At 45.6% G+C, this 20,928-nt stretch overlaps 1 protein-coding gene across 5 annotated transcripts in view; it reads left to right on the top strand.

The window, feature by feature from the left end:
* MTCL1 (microtubule crosslinking factor 1) overlaps nucleotides 1-20,928 on the top strand; it is a 669,362-nt gene that overhangs the window by 456,671 nt on the left and 191,763 nt on the right. For all 5 annotated transcript variants that reach the window (XM_069613397.1, XM_069613399.1, XM_069613396.1 and 2 more), the window contains 2 exons: nucleotides 8,895-8,987; nucleotides 14,678-14,911. In XM_069613397.1, coding sequence (XP_069469498.1) covers nucleotides 8,895-8,987; nucleotides 14,678-14,911 — 327 coding nt within the window. The remainder of the gene's footprint in view (nucleotides 1-8,894; nucleotides 8,988-14,677; nucleotides 14,912-20,928) is intronic.

Genomic DNA, 20,928 nt, shown 5'->3' with positions numbered 1-20,928 from the left:
TGGACCCTTTAGTCATGCTGTCTGAGGGTATGCATGTGGCCAGGCAGTTCCAATTAACAGACTTCAGTGGGGGTGAGGCCACCCTCCCAGGTATGGTTTATCTGGGACAGGGTGCAGCTCCCTCAGCGGCTGCCCGCTACCCAGTAGACGATGGCACACTGTACATGCGGGGAGCACCGTCCCGTTGGCTTCAAGGATCGGTCGGCGTGGGTCCAACTTGAACCTACTGGGCAGTAGAAGAGGGCAAGGTGATTCAATCCAAAGTGAGGGGGGACCCCGTTATACTGCGCAGGTTTTACAGTGGTAGGCTTAGGGGCTGCATCATAGAGCACACCGCCCCAGAGCCGGACAGCTTCAATGAGTCCAAGTGGGGTCGCCTGATTCCGGCATATAGTCTTATGCTCTTCAGATGGACTATGACCTCTCACGTAGGTGTGGATAGTAAAGGTGCAACAGTGGGTTTCCCACTTGCAGAGGTTGTTTCAGCGTCCCAGGACCACCTCCGTACAGCTGGAGATGTCAGTACATATGTGCGGGCCCTGACGGAACAGATCAACTATGTGGGCTCAGCGCATAGCAATGAGGGAGTCAGGTACACAGATGTATCCATGCAGGGGGCCTACCGACGCCCACAGCAGGCCAGCCAAAGAGCCACGCATCAGCCCCCCCCCCCACCCAGCACAGCAATGTCTCCAATAGAGTGAGCAGTATTTGAGGCAGATTGATGGTGCCCACTGGTGATTACTAGGCTTAAGTCCTCCAGGTGCTGGTGCCTGGTTACAAGCCCCGGCAGCTATATGCTGTATATTAATCAAATGTTTCTTCAATTGAGCGGGGGAAGGGAGGCACAGTGATGTCCCGCCAGATTAGGAGCATACGGGTAGGTTGGCCCACGCGGCACATGGTGCAGCGCGTGTTCACTGTCACAATGAGCCACATCACGTGTGGCGGATGGCCCCTGCTGCACAGGACAACGTGGTAAATAATTAGGGGCCGCCACGGGGCGCAGAGTAAACAGCAGACTGGCCACTGCCTATGGGCCGCTGTACGGGCGGCGCTCCCCGCCAGGGGTCGACCAGCACCTGCGAGCAATGCAAGTGTGGCGGCTCCTACCTCGTCCAATGCTCAGACCTCTTGCAGTGCTAGGCGGGGGGAGTGGGAGCCACAAGGACACCAGGCCCCCGAGTCAGCGCCTATGAGCGTGGCCTGGAGCCGTGCAGGTCAGGCAGTCCCCAGTTGATGAGACCGGCCTCAGAGCCCCCGGCCGCTGTGTTGATCAGTTGCCGTCTCTGGAGACCTACCCCAATCGCCCACAGATGGAACTGGAGGCGGGAAGGAGGCTTTGTTCTCCGGCGTCAGGGCGAGGCCCCCCGCAACATGGCAGTGTCCGATGAAGTCCTCGGCAATGGCAGGGCATCGCCCTGCTGTGATGATGTTGTTGCAGCCCGAGGCAGAGCCGAGCGGGCGAGGCGATCAGCCGGCTCAGCGCGGCCCCTCCCCCAACAGGTCTGCAGCGCCCGGCCACTAAGTTGTTGGCAGAACCACACTGCGTGGAGCCGCCGCACGGGTGGCCTCAGGATAGCTGGTCAGTGTTCTTAAGGACAGCGATTTCTCCGTAGCTGCTGTACCCCTGTGGCCGGGGGCTGGTCAATGGGTGCTGGGGTGTTGAAAGTAGCAGGAGACCCAAAATGGGTAAGCTTCGCAGCACCACAATGAAATATTCTGATAAAAGGATAAACCCCAGGTCAGAGCTCACGTTCAAGCAGCCATACTCGTCAAGCGCAACAACGCCCCCCCAATTCTGAGGCATCTTGATGTTGGTTGCAACAGTCTGTCTATTGCTGTTTTTAGTTAAGGGACCCTTCCGTGTTCCGACTCACACTTCTTGTCACTTCTGTTGCATTCAATCTCAGCACTTGTTTGGGATAAACCGGGAAAGGCGTTATTGCTTGATGAGCAGTGTAGAAGCTCACTGTTTCACAGGGTAAAATTATCCAGTTGCTTGAGTGTAAACATCTGCCATTGTTTAGACTTTCTGCTCGTAATTGAAACCTATGAGATTATAGCTTTGGGGTTGGATACGCTCTGTGCTAGCATCTGAATAATCTGATTCTCAAATCAAGATGGTCTTGTTGCAGAACATTGTTCAATGATCCCATTTTGTCAGAGAGCGTTTATGGGGGCACTGCATTCAGGTTACAGTGTATGCCCTGTTAGGCTGAGTAGTGTGGGCACCCCGTCGCTCTTATTCCTATTACCCTATTCCCCCGAAAGAATAGTACAGACAGGTTTTTGTTTGTGGAAAAATTATAGGCCGTAGGCTTATTTATTTTCTACAGAAAATAACACCAAATAATAATCATAATAAACACAGAATAACACCAACTTGCTTTTTGGGCACTTCGTGTCCAGGGGTTGTAGATGCCCAGCCTTCTCCTCGGCTCGTCTTAGTTACCCTGGGGCATCCGTTCCTGGACACGTGCCCCCGCCTACGACTTTCTTCTACCGTGTACCGAAGAAAGTACTCGGTGTTCCTGTTCCTTGTTCTGTCTCCTTTCCTTGCCTTTTTTCTGCTGGGTGGGTTGGGTGGCAAAACGTTTCCTTCTCCCCCTTTTCCAGGCCCTGGGAGCTTACCCGAGTGAGGTGAGCTCCTTGCCTGGTTGTGCCTATCCTGCATTTGCTTGGGGTACTTATACCCCCCTGGCCCTTTGTTGTCCCTCTGGGGAGGCCGGACTTCCTCCTGCCCCCCTGTTGCTTTCCTCACACCTTTCCCCCATCGTGTGGGGTTTCCCTAGCAACGCTGAGGGTGGGGGCGCCGCTTGGCTGCCCCTCCCCTTGTATTTCGCGCCGTTCTGTCTCCCCCACCCTGCGCCTAACCCCCCAGGCCCTCCATCGTGCCGTACTTTGTACTGCACGGGGCCTGGGGCAGAAGTAGGGGATATTCTTTCTTTGAGTAGTTCCTCTCAGTGGATGAACTGGTGCTGGACATCCATGAAGACAAAGTATGTATTTATGTAGAAATATATGAGAGTGTTTTCTAAAAAATGCACTATTCAAAGGTTTAAGCAAAGGAGCCTCTTCGGATTGAATCGTACATAAGGCAAGGCAATTTGACCTAATGGTGCCTGAACAGTTTTTATATAAGAAGGCCTGCGTAGCCTAAGAGCATGCCTAGAAGGCGGAGCATGCTTTAAAAGTGGTTAGAATCGGCCCATCGCGTCTCAATGCCGCCCATGTCCGGGTGGGGCTGCCTCAGCCCTCAGTCTGACTAAAGTCAGGGCACAGGCTGGGCTGTTGTGATCGAGCAGTGGCGGCTGGTTTCGCAGCATGGGAATAGTGGCCGCTCGCCTCCGGCTCCCCTGCCAGACAGGAACCAGGAAGCTCTCCCTGCTTCCTGTCCGCATGTAATGCCGGAGCCGGAGGCCTGGAGTCAAGATGCAGCATTGAGTCAGTTATGAAGCTGGTAGGTAAGGAAGTCTTTTTATATTTGCACATGGCTGTATGTCTGTATTGTGCGTTCAAGTTGAATGAGTATGTATGTTATACATGTATATACGTGCATCCATGTGAATGGTGCTTATGTATGGGCGTGAGTGTGCGTCTTGTGAATGAAACTGAAGTGTGTGTCTTTGTTCTGGGGGAGCGTGTCAAGCATGCAGTGCGAATATTCTGAGTGAATGTGAGAAAAGCTGCATGGATGATTGACTGGTGGGTGAATGGCTATGAAGGTGATTATATGTGCATGCCAGGGGCTGGGGTCGCAGGGTGTACTGGAGCATTGTCATTTTCTTGAAGTGACATGTCATGTTTTACAGTCATTTTTTGGGAAAAAGCCAACTTGATGACGGTTATTGCATGAAGGAGGGTTGAGGAGTTTCTGGGACAGACCGCCTGCACATTTTTGTTATTGTGGCATGATGGCCTTTTACTCACATTAAGGGCAAGGCCAGGCCGGCATGTGTGTTCTTACATTGGTGATCAGAGGTGGGGCACTTGTGGAGTAAGCCAGGAAATGTTTCCTTATTGTAGCGTTGCATTTTTTACTGGCATTAAGGGCAAAGTCAACATGGAGTGATCTTTTGTGGTTGTGGGGAGTATGTTCAGCTAGCAAGGAGATGTTTTCTTACTCCCGCATGGCACTTTTTTACTGTTTTTAAGGCCATGGGCAAAGTCAACATGATGATTTTTCTAACATGGAAGGAGTTATTGGGGGGAGTTTTTGTGAAGCCAGCAAGGAAATGTTTTCTTACTGAGGCATGACTTTTATTCTGTTGCTAACGGCAAAGTTAACATGGTTGTTATTACATGGTGTAGGGGCATTTGTGCAGGGAGCAAGGAGACATTGCCTAATTGAGGCATTTACTTTTTTACTGGCGTTATGGGCAAAGTCAATGTGAAGACTATTCTCACGTGGTGGGCGGGAATTAATTGTGCAGCTAATAACATGTTTTCTTCCTGTGACATGCAATTTTTTACTGCCAATAAGGGCAAAGTGAGCTGGAGTCTATTGTTACATAGGGAGACTAGCACATGTCAGCAGAGCCAGCATGTGCCTGTTTTTCTTCTGGTGTCATTACTGCGCTATTATTGGCCATGCGCAGAGGTGGCTGGTACATTGTGGTGCTAGGGACTGTGAATCACCCCCTATTTTCTCTAAGTGAAAGATTTAAGCTTTGATTAAAAAACATATTTACATCTTTCACCTAGCATTGCGCGCATGTGGTGGTGCAGGACGGCCTGGAGTGTGGCACAGCCTGTGCTTTGTTGAGGAGCCTGTGGGCAGTGGGGCTCCCTCAGCATGACTGGCCGGGTCGGGCCCACATTTTGTGTTACGCCACTGCTCCAGTCCAAAGGCGATAGGAGGTGTGTACTTAAAAGTATACTGCATAGAGGAGAATGCGATTTTACTTGGTGTAGTAACATAATTACAATTCTTGCGAATCTGAGAAATGTTTCTGTTTGTGCCTTTAAAAACCATAGCTATCCAATTTCGGTCTTTCCGATCTCTGGCGCACCACCGGATTCACCAAAAACATTTTCCCTGCCTTTTCATTGTGTTGGTAATGGAGCGAAAAAGTTCCTCGCCATGCCTTCCAAGCCTTTTATTTTTGTAAAATGTGAGCGAAAAAGGTCTGCTCTTATGAGCTATTCTTTCATTTGAAACTATTCGGGCAACATCGGAATCTTTCGCACGCTGGTGTTTGCTGAAGGTTGTTAGATTGCCAGTTGCCCCTTTTAATTCTCAATTTGTATAATAGCTTCGCCCGCGTGGTGCAGATAATTTATGTAAGTCCCTCCCTTACACTGGCACTATCACACAGGAGCTTTAGGACTATGTGCTCCACTTAAGCCACTGCATTTGTCATTTCTAACTCCAAAATTGGATTTAGCCCTCAAAGATTTAAGTCCGCAAGGGCCACCCGAGAGGCCGTCCCGACGTGTTATTGCACTTTGATCTGAGTCACTGCTTTTGAAACCGAGCTGCAAAGCTTGAAAAAGTCATCCAATTCATTAGGAGATTTTTTTTTTTCCTACCAGTATCTACTAACTTTATACATTTGTTCAACTGTCTTCATTAAATATACACTGTGCATTGCCCTTCGGCTAAATTCACCCCTCACATGAATCGAGTCCTCCTTAATGTACAATCATAGCTAGATAGCGTGAGCCTTGATGGTTTCTTGCAAAGGCAAACCCAAAAGCCCAAATCACCAGGCTTCTCTCGCCTATCAAGGTTACATGTGAGTATGTGTAATCACAAAATAACTAATCCATTTACAAGTAATACCAAAATAACTAATTCCTTTTCTGTTGTTTTTGTTCCTAATACTTTTCCCCCACCCCCAAAAGCACTATTCACAATCCCAACCCCAGTTTTTTCTTTCTCCCAAATTCGTTATTTTTTAAATGAGTTGTTTTGGATTTGGTATAATTGGATTCGTTATTTTGGAATGAGTTGTTTTGGATTTGGTGTAATTGGATTAGTTATTTTGGAATGAGTTGTTTTGGATTTGGTGTAATTGGATTCGTTATTTTGGAATGAGTTGTTTTGGATTTGGTGTAATTGGATTCGTTATTTTGGAATGAGTTGTTTTGGATTTGGTGTAATTGGAGTCGTTATTTTGTGATTCCACATAATAACTGCATGCCGATATCAGCTACCACTAGTGTACTAAATCAAGCCTCTCTTGCAATGCCACACCCATAATCACAACCGCTTGACAATCGCAGGTCCTAGCCCACATGGATGGGGGAACTCGCTCTTCTCGGGCCCACCCACTAAAACCCGGGTGTTGCTCAAATCAATACATCATGCCAACGTCAGATGAAGTGCTGTCATCAAATGTAGAATCACATGTTCCCCACTGTAAGGGAGCAGGACAGGCTATTGATAGCACCACGAATCATCTTTAATAAGGCATGCACCACATACAAGGCTGCAGCCATTCAAAGACCACCACAGACAAAAAACGGATTATCTTGGGAGGTCAGTGTAATTAAATTCCAGGAGCCATAACATCAGGCCAAAGACAAAAAACTGGGGCGGGCCTACTCCTGTTGTGTGGCAGTGTTAACACTGCACCATCTCGTCCACAGTTTAGGAAAGAGCTGAAGACCATGCCGTTTAAGTAATTTCACCAAAACCTAGAGTGCACCACAAATTAGGGGTGCTGCGTACACGGGTGCTCCGGGGCCCTGGTCATCCCTTCCAGGAAAACCAGTCTTTATCAATGCTAATACCCTTTCAATGCCACAGTCCTAAAATCTGGGCAACAGCATCTCCTGGGAAATGCATTCGTTGGCTCAATTTCCACAAATGAATGGCAGGGGGCTCAACTCTCTGCCAGTTCCATCATGACCCCACCCCACACTTCGTGTTTTAATGAAGCATTGTGAAGTGATCAGTTGCTCGCTCGTCAGGTTTGCCCTTTATAAATAATTCACATATGTACACACCTTACTTCTGTGGTCTTTGACAGCCCCTGCAAATTAATGGTTCCCCCATACTGTTGCCAGCTTGCAGCTCCCAGTCTCCTCCCATCACACATCCCTTGACCTCCCTCTTCTGTCTGCCATTCGTCAAGTGGTTCACCTCCTCCTCCTTTCTTTCTCTAAAGTCTTCCTCCTCCTTTCGCTCTCTCTCTCAGCCTTCTTCCTCCTCGGTTTCATCCCAAAATATTGTGGCCGAAAATCCGGCGGCGGAAAGTTTCAATGTATTTATATGTGGGGGGGGGTGGGTTAGGGTAATACATATTGTAAGGTGAGGATGCAGGGACCACGCCTCCACCCCCGCATAGAAGTCCATAGAAACAAAATGGTATTTTCGGCCTTGGGATTTGTCCCCAAAAAATCACATAGATCTTTCCTCTTCCGCCTCCCTCTCGTGAAGTTGCTCCTCTCCTTTCCTGTGGTGATCCTCCTCCTCTAATCGTTTATAGCAATCCTCCTCTCTGCACTCTCTCCCTCGCGCAATCATGTCCTCTCCAACCATTCTCCTCTCATCCCTTCCTCTATAATGCCAACACCCTCCCTGGGCTGTGATTGGGTATGGGATTCGCCAATCTGTTTCAGGTCCGGGCCATTCAGGAGTGGGGCTTTTGAATGGGGGAGATCAGTTCAACGTAGCTTGCTGACAGGTGTCATCTTGTGCCACAAAATGGCTGTGGCTGTGCACTATGGACATAAAAAAATGGCCCAACATCTTGGCGTCAGGTGGGTCTTCTGGTGCAGTTACCGACTCCATGATGGCACTGCTGCAGAATGCCTGTAAGTAAGGTTGGTTTATGTGTTATGTGAGAGAGGTTAGTGCTCAAGGGTTGCAATATTTCTGAGAGCTCTGACGTATGGCCGTCTCAGCTTTCAGATGAGGAATCATCCAAGTTATTACTTGATGGCTGATCCCTTCTACATCCCGCAGTCACTAGATAACAGGTACTTGAGATAAGAAATGCCACACACGCAGTCTTAGTGGTCACTAGAGAGATCATGGATTCTGTACGACTGCAACAGCTAGATGATGTCCCTGTTTTCTATGTAAGATTCTGCCATTCAGAACACGCTACCTCACCCATTAACTGGTGAAGAAAACCATCAGACATTCAGGAGAGAACCCAGTGCTCAATACTCCCGCAAATGATTCCCTTAATGATTACCCACACCACCTTAACACAGTTACTCTCCCCACCCCCTCATTTCAGTCTGCTAGACAGCTATCTGGATATCTCTGTACACTAAGCCATCCCTGTGAGACAAGTGGAGCTATATCAGGGTAATACTAGTAATAACAATACTACATGTAATAACAATAGTCTGACAATATTCTGACACTGTCCCTGAAGAAGGGTAGTCTTTGCAAATCAAGGTTGGTTACATTCACATTGACTATCAAAGCATGCTGACCCCATTCAGGATGAGTGATGTGGGCACATTATTTGTGATGCATGCCCACTGCCTTGAAATTGGCCCCGCTGTATTATTGTGGCCCTGTTGTAACTCAAATAGGGGAACATGGCTCCATGAAAATAGGCTTCAATGAACCGTGACACAAACTAGATGGTGATATTAAAAGCACCCACTAATGATGGGTGTGTATTTCGTAGCTCATTAGTTATTCCCCAGATGAGAGAGCTCTCGTCTTTTACCCATGGGAGAGGAACTTGCTAGGGGCGGGATTAATTACGGTCCTCGTGGTCGGTATGCACTGTAGTGTTCTATAAGTATTAACTATGTTGCCTCCCTTCCCTTTAACTAGCATATTAGATCATATCTCCTTGCATGCGTGTGCCTGTGATTCCTGCAGATGTCTGCCCCAAGGGAGCCCACTTCCTCTCTCCCTATCATCTCCTATGTGTCCTGCTGCTTAGCTCAGGGGTTTCCATGTTTCATCCACACAGAATTTGTCGCTACGAGATCTGCAGGTTCATCTGGAGCAGGAACGGAGACTTCACCACGAAGAGCTTGAAACAGTGGAAAACAGGATAATTCAGGTATGGAGTGGTTTCCCCTTCCCCACCCCCTTCCTGGTCTGAGAGCAGCAGATGCCAGTCCTTAGCTAATGAGTGGGCAGTCTTTGGCTCGCCAGATGTTTTTTGGGTACAGCTCCCAACTGCCCTAGCTGGCTTCTCTGATCCCTCATCATAGACCTAGCCCAAAGCATCTGGAGAGCTGAATGTTGGAGACCCCATATGGTCACACCCTGTAAACATGCTTGTGTAGGTGAAGATGCTGTATTTTCTGTTCGAGTTCAGGGCTTTGCAAACTTTCTGAACTTGACCTCAGGGGTCAGATTAACCAATTTTGAGTAATGACCCGATTAACAATGTTGAAAATGCAAGTAGTGAGGTTCTCAACTCTGTTAAACTTTGGGTAGTAAAGAAAACTGGGCTCCCCCAAAGGCATCCTAGCTTTGGAAATCCAGTCTTACGAGCACTCTACATATCATATGCAACTATGTAGGGTATCTTCTATTTGTGTTGCTGAGGTAGTACAACACATGTTCTCTGCAAAGTGTTCTTTTATTCGTGGAAACTAGTTCTGGAGCTTCAACTGGAAGTTTGCCTTTCTCGGTTACCAGTCATTTGGTTGGAAAACCAAATGGTTGAATGACCATTTGATCGATGTAAAATGGTGGCAAAAAAAAAGTCGAATTCTTTTTTTTATTTTATTTTTATTTTATGGGGGGTCCCCTCCTCCCCAACACCCCTTTTTCTTTATTAAAAAATATTTTCTAAGCAACCAAACTAAAAAAATATATATAAATAAATAAATAAATTCGACCTTTTTTTTCCGACCATTTTGATTCGATCAAATGGTCATTCGACCATTTATTTTCGACCAAATGACCGGACACCCCTTTCTCCATTCCCCTCTATCACTCGGAATCACAGAAAAAAAAGTTATTGCATCTGATGTGCTTGTACACCACCACTTGACCATTTTGGCGCTAATCCAATATCTAGAGGGTAGGTCTAGCAATATTGGTTTAAGAGCAGCCATGTCTTCCGCTACCGATTAGCTGTACAAAGCCTTGTTTACCGATTAGGAGAGTGTTCCACAAGGTAGGACCCACCACTAAAAAAGCCTTGCCACCATTTCTCATTGTTCAGCATTGGAGCACATTGATTACATATCTTTATACCTAGGTATTATAGACCAAATCACTTATATATCAAAACATATACCTTGAAATCCTGAAAATTTATTTTTTAATTTTTTTATTTTTGTTTTCATTTTTTGGGGGTTCTTCCCTTCAAACCCCTGTTTCCCACCCCTAAAAACCCATCCAGACGGTTTCCCCCCAAAAATTAACCCTTTAACCACACCATTAATATATTCGGTATAAGGTTTTTCAAAGTTTATGTTTAGATATATAAGTGATTTGGTATATCATTTTCAATATAAAGACTGTATCCCGAGCACATTTTGGATCTAAAATGTCATGAAGGAACAAAAATAAGAAATTCAGGTCTTAAACTCTGTGTACATTTGTTTCATGCACTAAGCGACTTGACACTTGTTAATCAGCAAGCAGTGAAGTTATTTGAGAACTGGGATCAAATTAGCCCTTTGCCTACTGTCAGTGACCAATCATGGCCTGCATTTAGAATTCATTGAATGCGGGTAGGGACAAACAAGAGTCTGTTTCCATAATCTAATCTGGATGGTGAACCACACCAGGTTTCTGAAAGAAAAGGGATTCTAGGCAGGACTTTAAGATTGGAAAAAAGTATGGTTGTGAGAGGAGTGTTACCTCCAGGCTCAAAGAGGTATTGACATCAATTATAAAAACTTTGATTGCTTACCTGCTGCAGAGAAAATAATGACCGTGTCTTCCTTCCAGAGGTCCTCTGTCCAGAGGACTCATTGGTCCCCGATTATGAAAACCTTCGATTTTTTTGACATCCAACTTTGATAAGTTGGAGAGTTGACCTGCATTCAAGTATACACTCGCAAGAACAACATTTTTATGCAGGCATAGCCCTATCAAGTTACAGAATAATTTGTGTAGTGTCTGCGCAAATAAACTAGATTAACCCATAGGTTCCTAGAAGTAATACCTCTGGGAGCACATAGACATTGAAAAGAAGTTGAGAAAATGCAGCAAACTGAGGTACTCCACAGACAACTGTTCCTTTGTTGCACCAGAGACTCACATATTCATTTGCATATCTAACAAATCCTATCTTCGGCTCTCCAGTATTTACTTTTTAAGATTCTAGCTGTATCTAGGTGAGCACCGTAGGACATAATGGAAGAAAATTGAAACATGTTACAGTCCGGAAGCTCTTTCCTTCCCATCACCTCTCAGTCTTTGGTTATATTTTTATTTCATTCACACATATAGGTTAACTCAAAAGTCAGATCTTTGATTTTGACTCTGAGTTGGGTCTTTCATCTTATATTTCAATTGACTTCTCTTGATGGTGGCCCGGTGGTTATAGGGTCACTATCAAACTTCCAGCTACATTTTGCACACATTCTTCTGCTGCATCTACCCACAATAACAGGTGCATAGAATCCATAAAGATTAAGGTATCAGTGTTAAAATGATCTAAAGTCACAGAAAACTCTGGAAGATTTCACCAGAGGACACTCCTCTGCACATGCCATACAAAATCTGACCAGACTCCATTAAATTATCCAGTTTCAAATAGCTTCATCAAATATGAAAGCTCTTAAAGTGATGCGTTTCTCACTTTAGTTAGATCCACGAGTCCATATAATGCTCAGAGAGCAATAAAGATAATCTATATGTTGGCAAGCCTAGGTGTTTCCTGGCTCTTCAACAGGAGCATATTATCTGCAGAAATATCAACAGATCTACCATAGAAGAAGCATGTAAGACTGTGCCCGATGACATGACAGAACATTCTGAATGACAAACCTGATTGCCAGAAACGTGACCATCTGGTTCCTGGACTGGAGGTCCGGTCACATGGAAGCTCTGCAGTTGCACAGCTGCACAGCTGATGATGGTGGTGATGTTGTAGTCTAAACTGACCGTCCTTAGCCACGTGCTGTCTCTTCCTACACCCAAAAGTTAAAAAGTGTCAATTTAGCTACGAGATATTTGATCTGTGAACTGATGTGTGGAGTGTACGACCTTAACAAAAGTCATTGAGTTTATGCATTGTTTCCGTTTTCCTTCGACGCCACTGTTTGCTAATCTTTTGTAGGATTTTATCTTCAGCTCCATGGTTAGCCAATCAGTTGTTGTCCTTAACAACTGCGATGAAGCACCCATGATCACAGAAAATAAAATGCTGAGTTACCTAAAAACTGCCATTTCCTCAACACTCATTCTTTAAGATGCAGCCACATGGTTGCTTCCAGAAAGAGTAACTCAACAACGCCAAGATGTCTGACCTGGTTTATTTCATCAGATCCTCCCCAGTGATGTGACAGGGGCCAGAAATGATGGGGAAATGAGGCATAGATGGATCTGCTGCAATGAGTAGATTTCTGAAGAACAGGCAAGGGGATTCGAGGTAGATGCCTATAAGAGAAGGGAGATTGCTGGACGGCAGCAAGCGATCATCTGGCGCTCGGGGGGAGGGGGCATCTAGCTTCTGTTCTAGGAGGCCGATGGAGATATCCTCTGATTTCCAGTACCTGGCTTTCAACCAAATAAGCTGATGCTTTAAGAGTCTCATGAGCAGCACCTAGCACCTGGGCGATGTAGATACTTTGGAGAAGGTGCCTTGCCTGAGAGATCTGTTGAGAAGCCTGGCTAAGTGACTGAAGCCTGAGAGGGTACTAATACTGTAAAAGTGCCTAGAAAATGACAGGGGTAGTGATAAGGTTTACAAAGTACCTGGAACCTGACAGATGTTTTGTAGATGAGAAGGACTTTGAAATGTTTTAAGGTGATGAGAAACCTGAAAGTAGGTGAACTTGAAAAAGACTGAGAATTGTGAAAGGCTTTGAAAGACATTAAGAAACAAACTGAAGGTTTGCAACCATGCGAAAGGAGCAAAGAGGAGGGAGATCAGAGCATGAGAGACTAACTCATGCTGCCAGTCAGAAGAAACCAACTTATATTTCAGAGACTTGGTTTTACAAGACTTTGAGTAACATAACAATGCCCTTATTTTATTAATGCCAACTTGTTTGGCCCACAAGCGCCCCTTTGCCCTTACACACATACACTTTCTGCCCTATTGTGTGTCAAAGATTTCTTTGTTGCTGAACTGAAAGGGGGACCTACCTATCTCCTGAACCTTCACCACTTACTGTAACCCTTTGATCTCACTGATGTGGAGCCTTCAAAACCTGCTTCTTAAAACACTGTCCTTTGCTCTTTCCTTCTCTTTGCCTTTTTCCCATTGTCTGTCCCTTGAGATGGCAGAAGGGAGCCAAAAAAAAGAACTAGAGCATGTTAGGTATGTGATCATGGCTACAAGAAGCCTATACAAAGTCACTTAGTAATAATTAGGACCACAGTGTAGATCACTTAAAACCTTTCTTCCTTGACATGCACTCAAACTTGTTCCTTTTATCACACATGTTCGCGACAAATTAAATCAAATTGCTACAAGACAACTTTGTTACTCCAGTCAGGGAATTAAAGTCTACGAACACACAAAAATATTGGTCTGGTGACATGATGGCAGTTACGTCAACTTGAAACGATAGGGACATACCTGGCCATGCGACCTGTGGAAGAGGAGTGGACTCAGCCTACTGACCACCACGACTGCAGCTGTTCATGGTGCATCCGCCTCATTGGATTGTTAGCTGCGGAGACCTTCCTGTGGTCGGCTACATGTCAGGCAAGCAGGGGATAAGCTATGTCAGGCCTTTTACTTCAATGCCCTGGCCATTTGCCCTAGACATTGTTAATTAAAGGTTAAAAGCTTCTCCATTCTAGCAGTGGGTGACTGGGCCCAAAACTGACCTAATGGTCAGGATATTGTCTGAGGGGGATGAGACCAGTACCAGGCGGGTGGGAGGCACTGACTCACTTTCTTTTCTAGTTCTGTTTTGAGATCTGTAGGATTTACTTCAGAAGTGTATCAGACACACTTAAGAGTACCCCCACTTCCCTCAAGAATAGGCTAGCGTGTAGCAGAGGCTCCTTCTTAATGCCAGCCCTCTCTATGGTTCTGCTCCTCATTGCCTCTGAGAACCCACTCTATGTGCGCTGTGGCAGGAGTTCAACAGAACACTGCTATAGCTGCTCTGCATTCTGGTCAGTGGTAGAAAGCTCATATTATCCCTGGGAGTGCTGATCTATGGATGACCTTAAGTCATCTATCTGAACTTCCAGTCAATTTAAACCTTTTGAGTGTCTGTTTCCCTCCACCTTGCTATGGGAGTATGGGAGTCCAGAATGCTGGCCAAAAAAAGCTTTCACTGAGAGGGCCCCGGAACATGGGTGTTGCACAGAACGTTCCGCCAACCTCCCTCCCAAATTTGTATATATATATATATATATATATATATATATATATATATATATATATGCCTTGTGGCAAAACTAGGCCATTTTTAGGGCATGCATATATGCATATATATATATATATATATATATATATATATATATATATATATATCCTAAGGTCACTCAAAGAGACTGTTGACGGGATGTTTTTCCCACATTTAGTAGCCACCTAGACCCTGGTTTGCCGAGACGAAGGCATTGCTGATGCATTTTCCCCTCTGTCTCCCCTTAAAGCTGGAGGACGAGCACTTGACCAGTCTGCGGAGGAAGGACCTGGAGGTACAGAGCCTGACGCTGCAGAACAAGCTGGAGGAGACGGCCTGGAGCCAGGAGAAGGGGCTGATGAAGCAGGAGCTCAGGCACTTCAAGCAGAATGTCTTCCTCCTCTACATCAAGCTGAAGTGGCTGCTGAAGCACTGGCGGCAGTGCAAGAAGCTGGACGACAACATGGCGGAGGACTTGATGGAGGTAAATGTGTCCCCTCTCAAGCTGTGCCAGCATATGCCTTTCCTGTCCCAAGGGTTTAGACAATTTCACAATAGTACTACGGGCCCACCAGAGGTCTGCAACCTGTGGCTTTCCAGATGTTTGGTATCACGGCTTCCATGATCCCTCACCATTGTCTATGTTGGCTAGTACTGATGGATGTTGTAGTCCAAAACATCTGGCAAGCTGAATGTTACAAATCCCTGCGACAGTCAATGAACACAGCATTTGGACAACTGCACTGCAGCAGCATAGCTAAGTGGGCCCTTCTGTCGGCTGCAATTAAAAAGTGAAACATGGAAACATTTCATGCCGTCGTGCACCCCCAAATGCCTATTAATACTCACAAATTCACCTGATTGTAATCAACATTATAAATCAAAATGAATTTCATTTTCCCAAAAATATTTTTTATTTAGGTTGCTATTCATAATTGAGCAGCGTGTCCTATAATACACCTGCAGATGTACTTCCTACCACAACGTTTCATCAAAAGTGTTTCCTCAGGTGGACTTAATAGGTATGAGGGCGCTAGATGTTTTTACCACATATATGTCTTTATGACTCATACTGCTGCAGGCAGGAGTATCTCCATACTGATTAAGCACACATGAGGGAGTTTATTTTTCCTGAAAGTTGTGTGGAAAATTAATCACATTTCTGGGAAGCAAAATTCAGTTGATTTGAACAAATGATTTCAAACAGCTCAGTTTGTGAGTGCTCACAGGCCCATGGGAGTGCACAAACGTCCATATATCCAGATTTCAGTTATTAATGTATGCATCAAGCAAATTTTCCTACACACTGGAGTAATGTTATACAACTAAGCAAATCGATTTCACCCATGTTAAACTTAGCAGAATAGTCCCTAATAAGAATGTCCACTCCACACAGTGCAAGGCCCGGGATGCCAACGACATAGATATGTTGGGGTCTTGTCCTTACCAAGGATTATTAGGAAGATGTCTGTTAAGAGCAGTCCTTTACTTCCTATGAATGATCAGACGTATTTGTTGCCTCGGAAATGTTCAGTGTTGCAAACTTAGTGGTGGCGGGGCTGATTAATGTATGTGCGCACTTTGTGAAGTAGTTAAGCGCAGCGGTTAACCAAATTGAGTAGAGACTGCTTGATGACAAGTACTTTTGGGCTGCAAGCAGCGTAACCATTTCAGAAGGCTTTCAATGAGGTTCTTCAGGTATGATATGATGTCATTCATAACGCGTCTGTACACAAGTGTTTCCATGCGCGACATGTGACAAGGAGGAGGAAACAAGGGAAGACAAAATAACGAGCTTACTAGGCCTTGTGTCATTCAGATCGTGCAAGTGTGCGGGGAAGAGGGAGGGGAGAAGTGGCAGGGGGAGGTGAAGGGGGAAGTGCAGTTGACTCACAAGTGCTGCCAGCGGGTGGCTCATACGTGTAGAGAGAAGGGACTGTAGGATTGCAGATACAGACCTTTAAGTGCTAGGGAGCCCGGAGGTAGTGCAAGGGCAACTGGACATGCAGGAGCCTGGGTCCGAGTTCAGAGGGCGACCAGGTGACTAGTGCGCGGAGCAGTTGGGTGCATCAGCAGGGGAGAGGAAGAGAGAAAACGGAAGCGAAAAGGAAGGTCTTCAGTTGCTTTTGGAACCAGAGATGGTTCTGCACAAGTTTGAGAGGCAAGGAGGCGCTTCCAGAGGGAGGCCCCACCCGAGGAGAAAGATCTGCCCCCAACTCTCTGCTTGGAGAAGCGTCTGACCCTCAGAGAGTATGGCAAAATATCTCAGTGCAAGCCTGTTAGGCAAATGTTTTTGGCTTCGTTGGAAATCCTGAGCCAATACCATTGCTATTAATTGAATACACGTACGCCTATACCTTTGATAAATGGTGTCTTAAAATGCAATGATGAGAGTACTTCAGCTCAGCAGATGATACTGTGGGATAAATCGAGCATCTCTCTTCTTCAGCCATGACAGGCGTCCAGCCATTGTGCAAAGAGGCAAATCAGCAGCATGAGTTTGAACTGAATAAAAAAGGAACACAATGACCAAACACTTCCATGTTAACCCAACAATACCATATACCGTAACTCGCCTAATTTACCTAAAAGTGAGCTAGGAAATTACCAGCTTTCCTTGGACCTAATCCTTTCAACTGTCAGGCTGGGACGTAAGCATGTGAATCAGGCAGCTGAAACCGCAATCCTTGACATGCATGTCTATGTTTTCGCTGAGCCTTTGACACATCTGTCATGCCAGATTGAATCCAACAAGGTCAGAATAGAAGTGTCTTTTGGCGGGAGCATTGTTGACTAATCAGAATAATAAAATGGCGTAGGTTTAACTTGGTGCACTGCCCACCATGTTATATATATAGTTTTTTAAATTTTGTATTTCTTTATTTACACGTTTTAACATAAAACACAACTCATTAATAGGAACAAAATACATTATGCAATTCAAAAGTTATCATGCTAGCATTCATGACAATAGTTGGGGCTTTTTTTAAAGTGCTCAGTATCGCTGGGGTGTTTTCCTACTTGAAAATGTGTATTTGCTGCTATAAATAAAGATTTAAAATGGGTAGCTGCCAACTACGGGGATACATTGCACTGAGAGTCTTGCATGGCATCTGGTAGGCACAGAGTGAAGCTCGAGTTGCCTACAATGTCACTCAGAACCCCAAGGTGAAATGCACCACTTACATGAGAGATACCCATTACAATGTTATGTTACATATTGCCCGTACCAGTTTTCCAAGCCCTTTGCTGTCCCTTGTGATCCAGCATTGTGTGTGTATAGAGTAGAAGCATAAGGTACTATATACAAGATAAAAAATACCAATGGCCACGTTTGGAGGTGCTGGAGAAAATGGCAGTAAAGTCACAGTAATTCAATTTTTGCCAATTTTCTGCACCACTAAGTTACGAGTTTGGGAGTAAAGTGGAGAAAATACCTCTGGTAAGCGCTGGAGGTATTTCTTGCACTTAACCTAGGAAAGAAAATAGAGGATTTACCAAGTGCAGAATTACCGCCGTATGTAAATCCTTCAAATCCCTAATTGAGTCTAAAGGACACTAGAAATGGGGATCAACAGTGCCATTCTGCCACTCATAGTCAGGCGGATGTATCATGCATGCAAGAGGCGGAAACAGTAAACGAGTTTAGTGATAGTTCCTGTGGCCCCGAATTTGTAATCAGGCCCCACGTTCCCTCTGCCTTCAGCCCACAGCACCCCAAAAAGGAAAAGATAATACCTGTCAGAGAAAATGTGTTATACCCCTGCAGAGAAGTTGACTTTGATAATATTCAACAATGGAATCACAGCAGGAGGACGCGGCATTTGGAAATGGAAGATTGCTCACACACAATAGTTATTTCGTTTGATTCAGCTCCCAACATAAGAATATGGAAAGCTGCATTTTTCCCAGGATGGAATTTCTGGACTCCTAAGTGCACATTTTCCCATTGGTTCGATGGTGATGTAATGGCTGACAGGTGAAACATTTGTTTTGTTGTTTCATTTTTTAATTGCACACAAACAGAAACCAAAGAACCAACAGAAAGACAGTCATGACAGGAGGAAACGAATGACTGAATACACATGCTCACCAAGACGCAAGCACTAGAACGCCACATCAACACAACTCCGACCCTGATCCTTTCAAAACCTCAACCTACCAGTGTCACACTAGATTACAAAAGAATAGAGATATTACCAACCCAGTCCCACACCCGAAGAAAGGGTCAGACGCACCTATCGATTCAAACAATTACTCACTATGATACAGCGGGGTCAACGCAGCACCAACAAAGCGAGGCGGTCTATGAGGAACCAGCATCAACCCAACCCACAGGGATACAACTCTAACGGAATCAGAAGGACCTGAATCAGGACACAGACCCCACTAACCCAACCCTCAATCTTCTGCATACTTAAACCACACAAAGCCACACAACCGTCTCTCTGTCAGCAATCCGCACGCACTTTACCACACCGCATCAACAACACATAAACATCACCTACAGCACTCGAGGTCTTGCCCGATCCGATGCTAGCACCAAAGCCCAGCACTTGGTGTATACCGAGCTGAAGTTGCCAACAGCACATCACTTCTCCCACTTTCCTGCTCCCCTCCTCCCGACTAACCCTACCCATCCTTCCTGTTTACAGATCCGCCAGAGCGCATGGGGACTGATTCCGTTGGTGATGGTGCGCTTTATAAGTACCTATAACATAACAACAATTCTCAAGTGAACAAACCTTTTGTGATCTGCTTTTGATATTTTCCATAATATCTCAGTGTAATTTGGAGTGTGAGATCATGCAATCTTTCGCGAAGCCCCGCCCCCACCACACCGCATTGAACATGTTCGTCGGGAGATTGGTTTGGGTTTGGGTGTTGTTTTTCATGACATTGCCAATGTCAACCAAAGATCTTCTTGGAACAACCAAGTTAATATAATCTCATGCTAACAAATTCTGGACAGGTCCGTAATGTGCACACAATTGTTCTATTTCTAAGCTGTGTATGCCTATTGAGTGTTGTTAACTAACAAAATACATAAAAATGATAGTCAGCATTATTAGGGATGTATGTGCTCACTGCGCCGCCCGTAATGTGGACCATGAAAATGTCAACCTCCATTACGGCGCAGCGCAGTGATCACATAGATCACTCATTCCCTGCATCCCTCTAACCGACCGACCCCATGCATTTACCTTCTCGGCGGCACAGAAGTCAGTTCCCGCCCACTTATGTGGGTCTGAGCTGGCCCCGCAGGGTCCTTTTATTTTGTTTTCTTAAACTTTGACCCCCGTGCTCCATGTAACCAAAGTGGGGGACACCCCTGCAACTCTGACCCCCATTACACTGACTAACGGGTGCGGGGGACACCCACACAATCACTGAGTCTGTGTAATGGGGGTCGGGATTTTTGAACTGCAATCAGGCGCATTATGAGTAATGTCGCCACAATCCTGGCAACATTTTGGTATGATTCCCATTAATAGTCAGGAAATCTGTGCACGTCTCCTGAACAGAACAATCCCTCCTTATGTTTCACATCTATAACCACCCTGTCTCCTCCCAAACCAAAACTAGATCTCCACTAATCACATTTAGACCCTCAAGCAATGCAACCACTGAGCAAATCAATAACTTGTTTATGAGGCCACAATCGTTGTGCTGTCCTGTGCTGCTCTGCAGGTTCCTCCTAGTGGCTCTCCATAGGTTTCATTGCAACATATGTGTGTGATCTTAATGAACCTCACAGTGCAGCACAGCAATTGAGGAATAATGCACCCCTCCATCTTTGAGACCACAACAGTCATGCATGATTCCTGTGTTCCTGGGAATACCTCGGTATCGCTTCCACAGCTGCAGCACTAATTTTATTTTATTTATATAGTGCACAAACAGAGCCCATGGGCATGGGGGCACTAAACCAGATACATACAGAAAACAGCAAGAAGAAAAGCAGGAGATGATGGCTATGGAACTTCTAGTTCAAAGAAACTTCATCAGAAAAGTACTGTCTTCAGGCCCTTCCTGAAGGCTGGAAGAGATGAGCATGCTCGCAGATTGAGGGGAAGCTCATTCCAGAGACTTGGGACTGCATGTGGGAATGACCCCCTTGTTACACAGGAGCGTTTGGAACATCGCATCACCAGGTGGGAGGTGCTGTTAGAACGCAATGGCAATGTTGAGCTAGATATTCTGACTCCAGGCCACAGAGGCATCAATGTGTTATGCAATGCACACAGAACAGAACACGACTGTTCGCTGGCAGCCAGTGCAGGGCCCTTCTGGCTAGGGAAACATGTTCTGCCCTACCCATCACCATAAAAATGCGCACAGCATTATTCTGAACCACCTGTAGTCGGAATAGTTCCCCTTTGGTTAACCCCAGCAAAAGACTAGCTCAATAGTCAAACTTGGCCCCTATGATGGCACGGTTAATCATGGCACATTTGGTAATGTTCAGAAAGGGCTGAAGCTGGGCTAGTAGTTTGAGGT

This window comes from Ambystoma mexicanum, chromosome 5p (assembly GCF_040938575.1).
Source record: "Ambystoma mexicanum isolate Mex_15411 chromosome 5p, UKY_AmexF1_1, whole genome shotgun sequence".
NCBI classification, from domain to species: domain Eukaryota; kingdom Metazoa; phylum Chordata; class Amphibia; order Caudata; family Ambystomatidae; genus Ambystoma; species Ambystoma mexicanum.
Note: the sequence above shows the minus strand (reverse complement) of the source record. Positions and strands in the feature narration are given on the sequence as shown.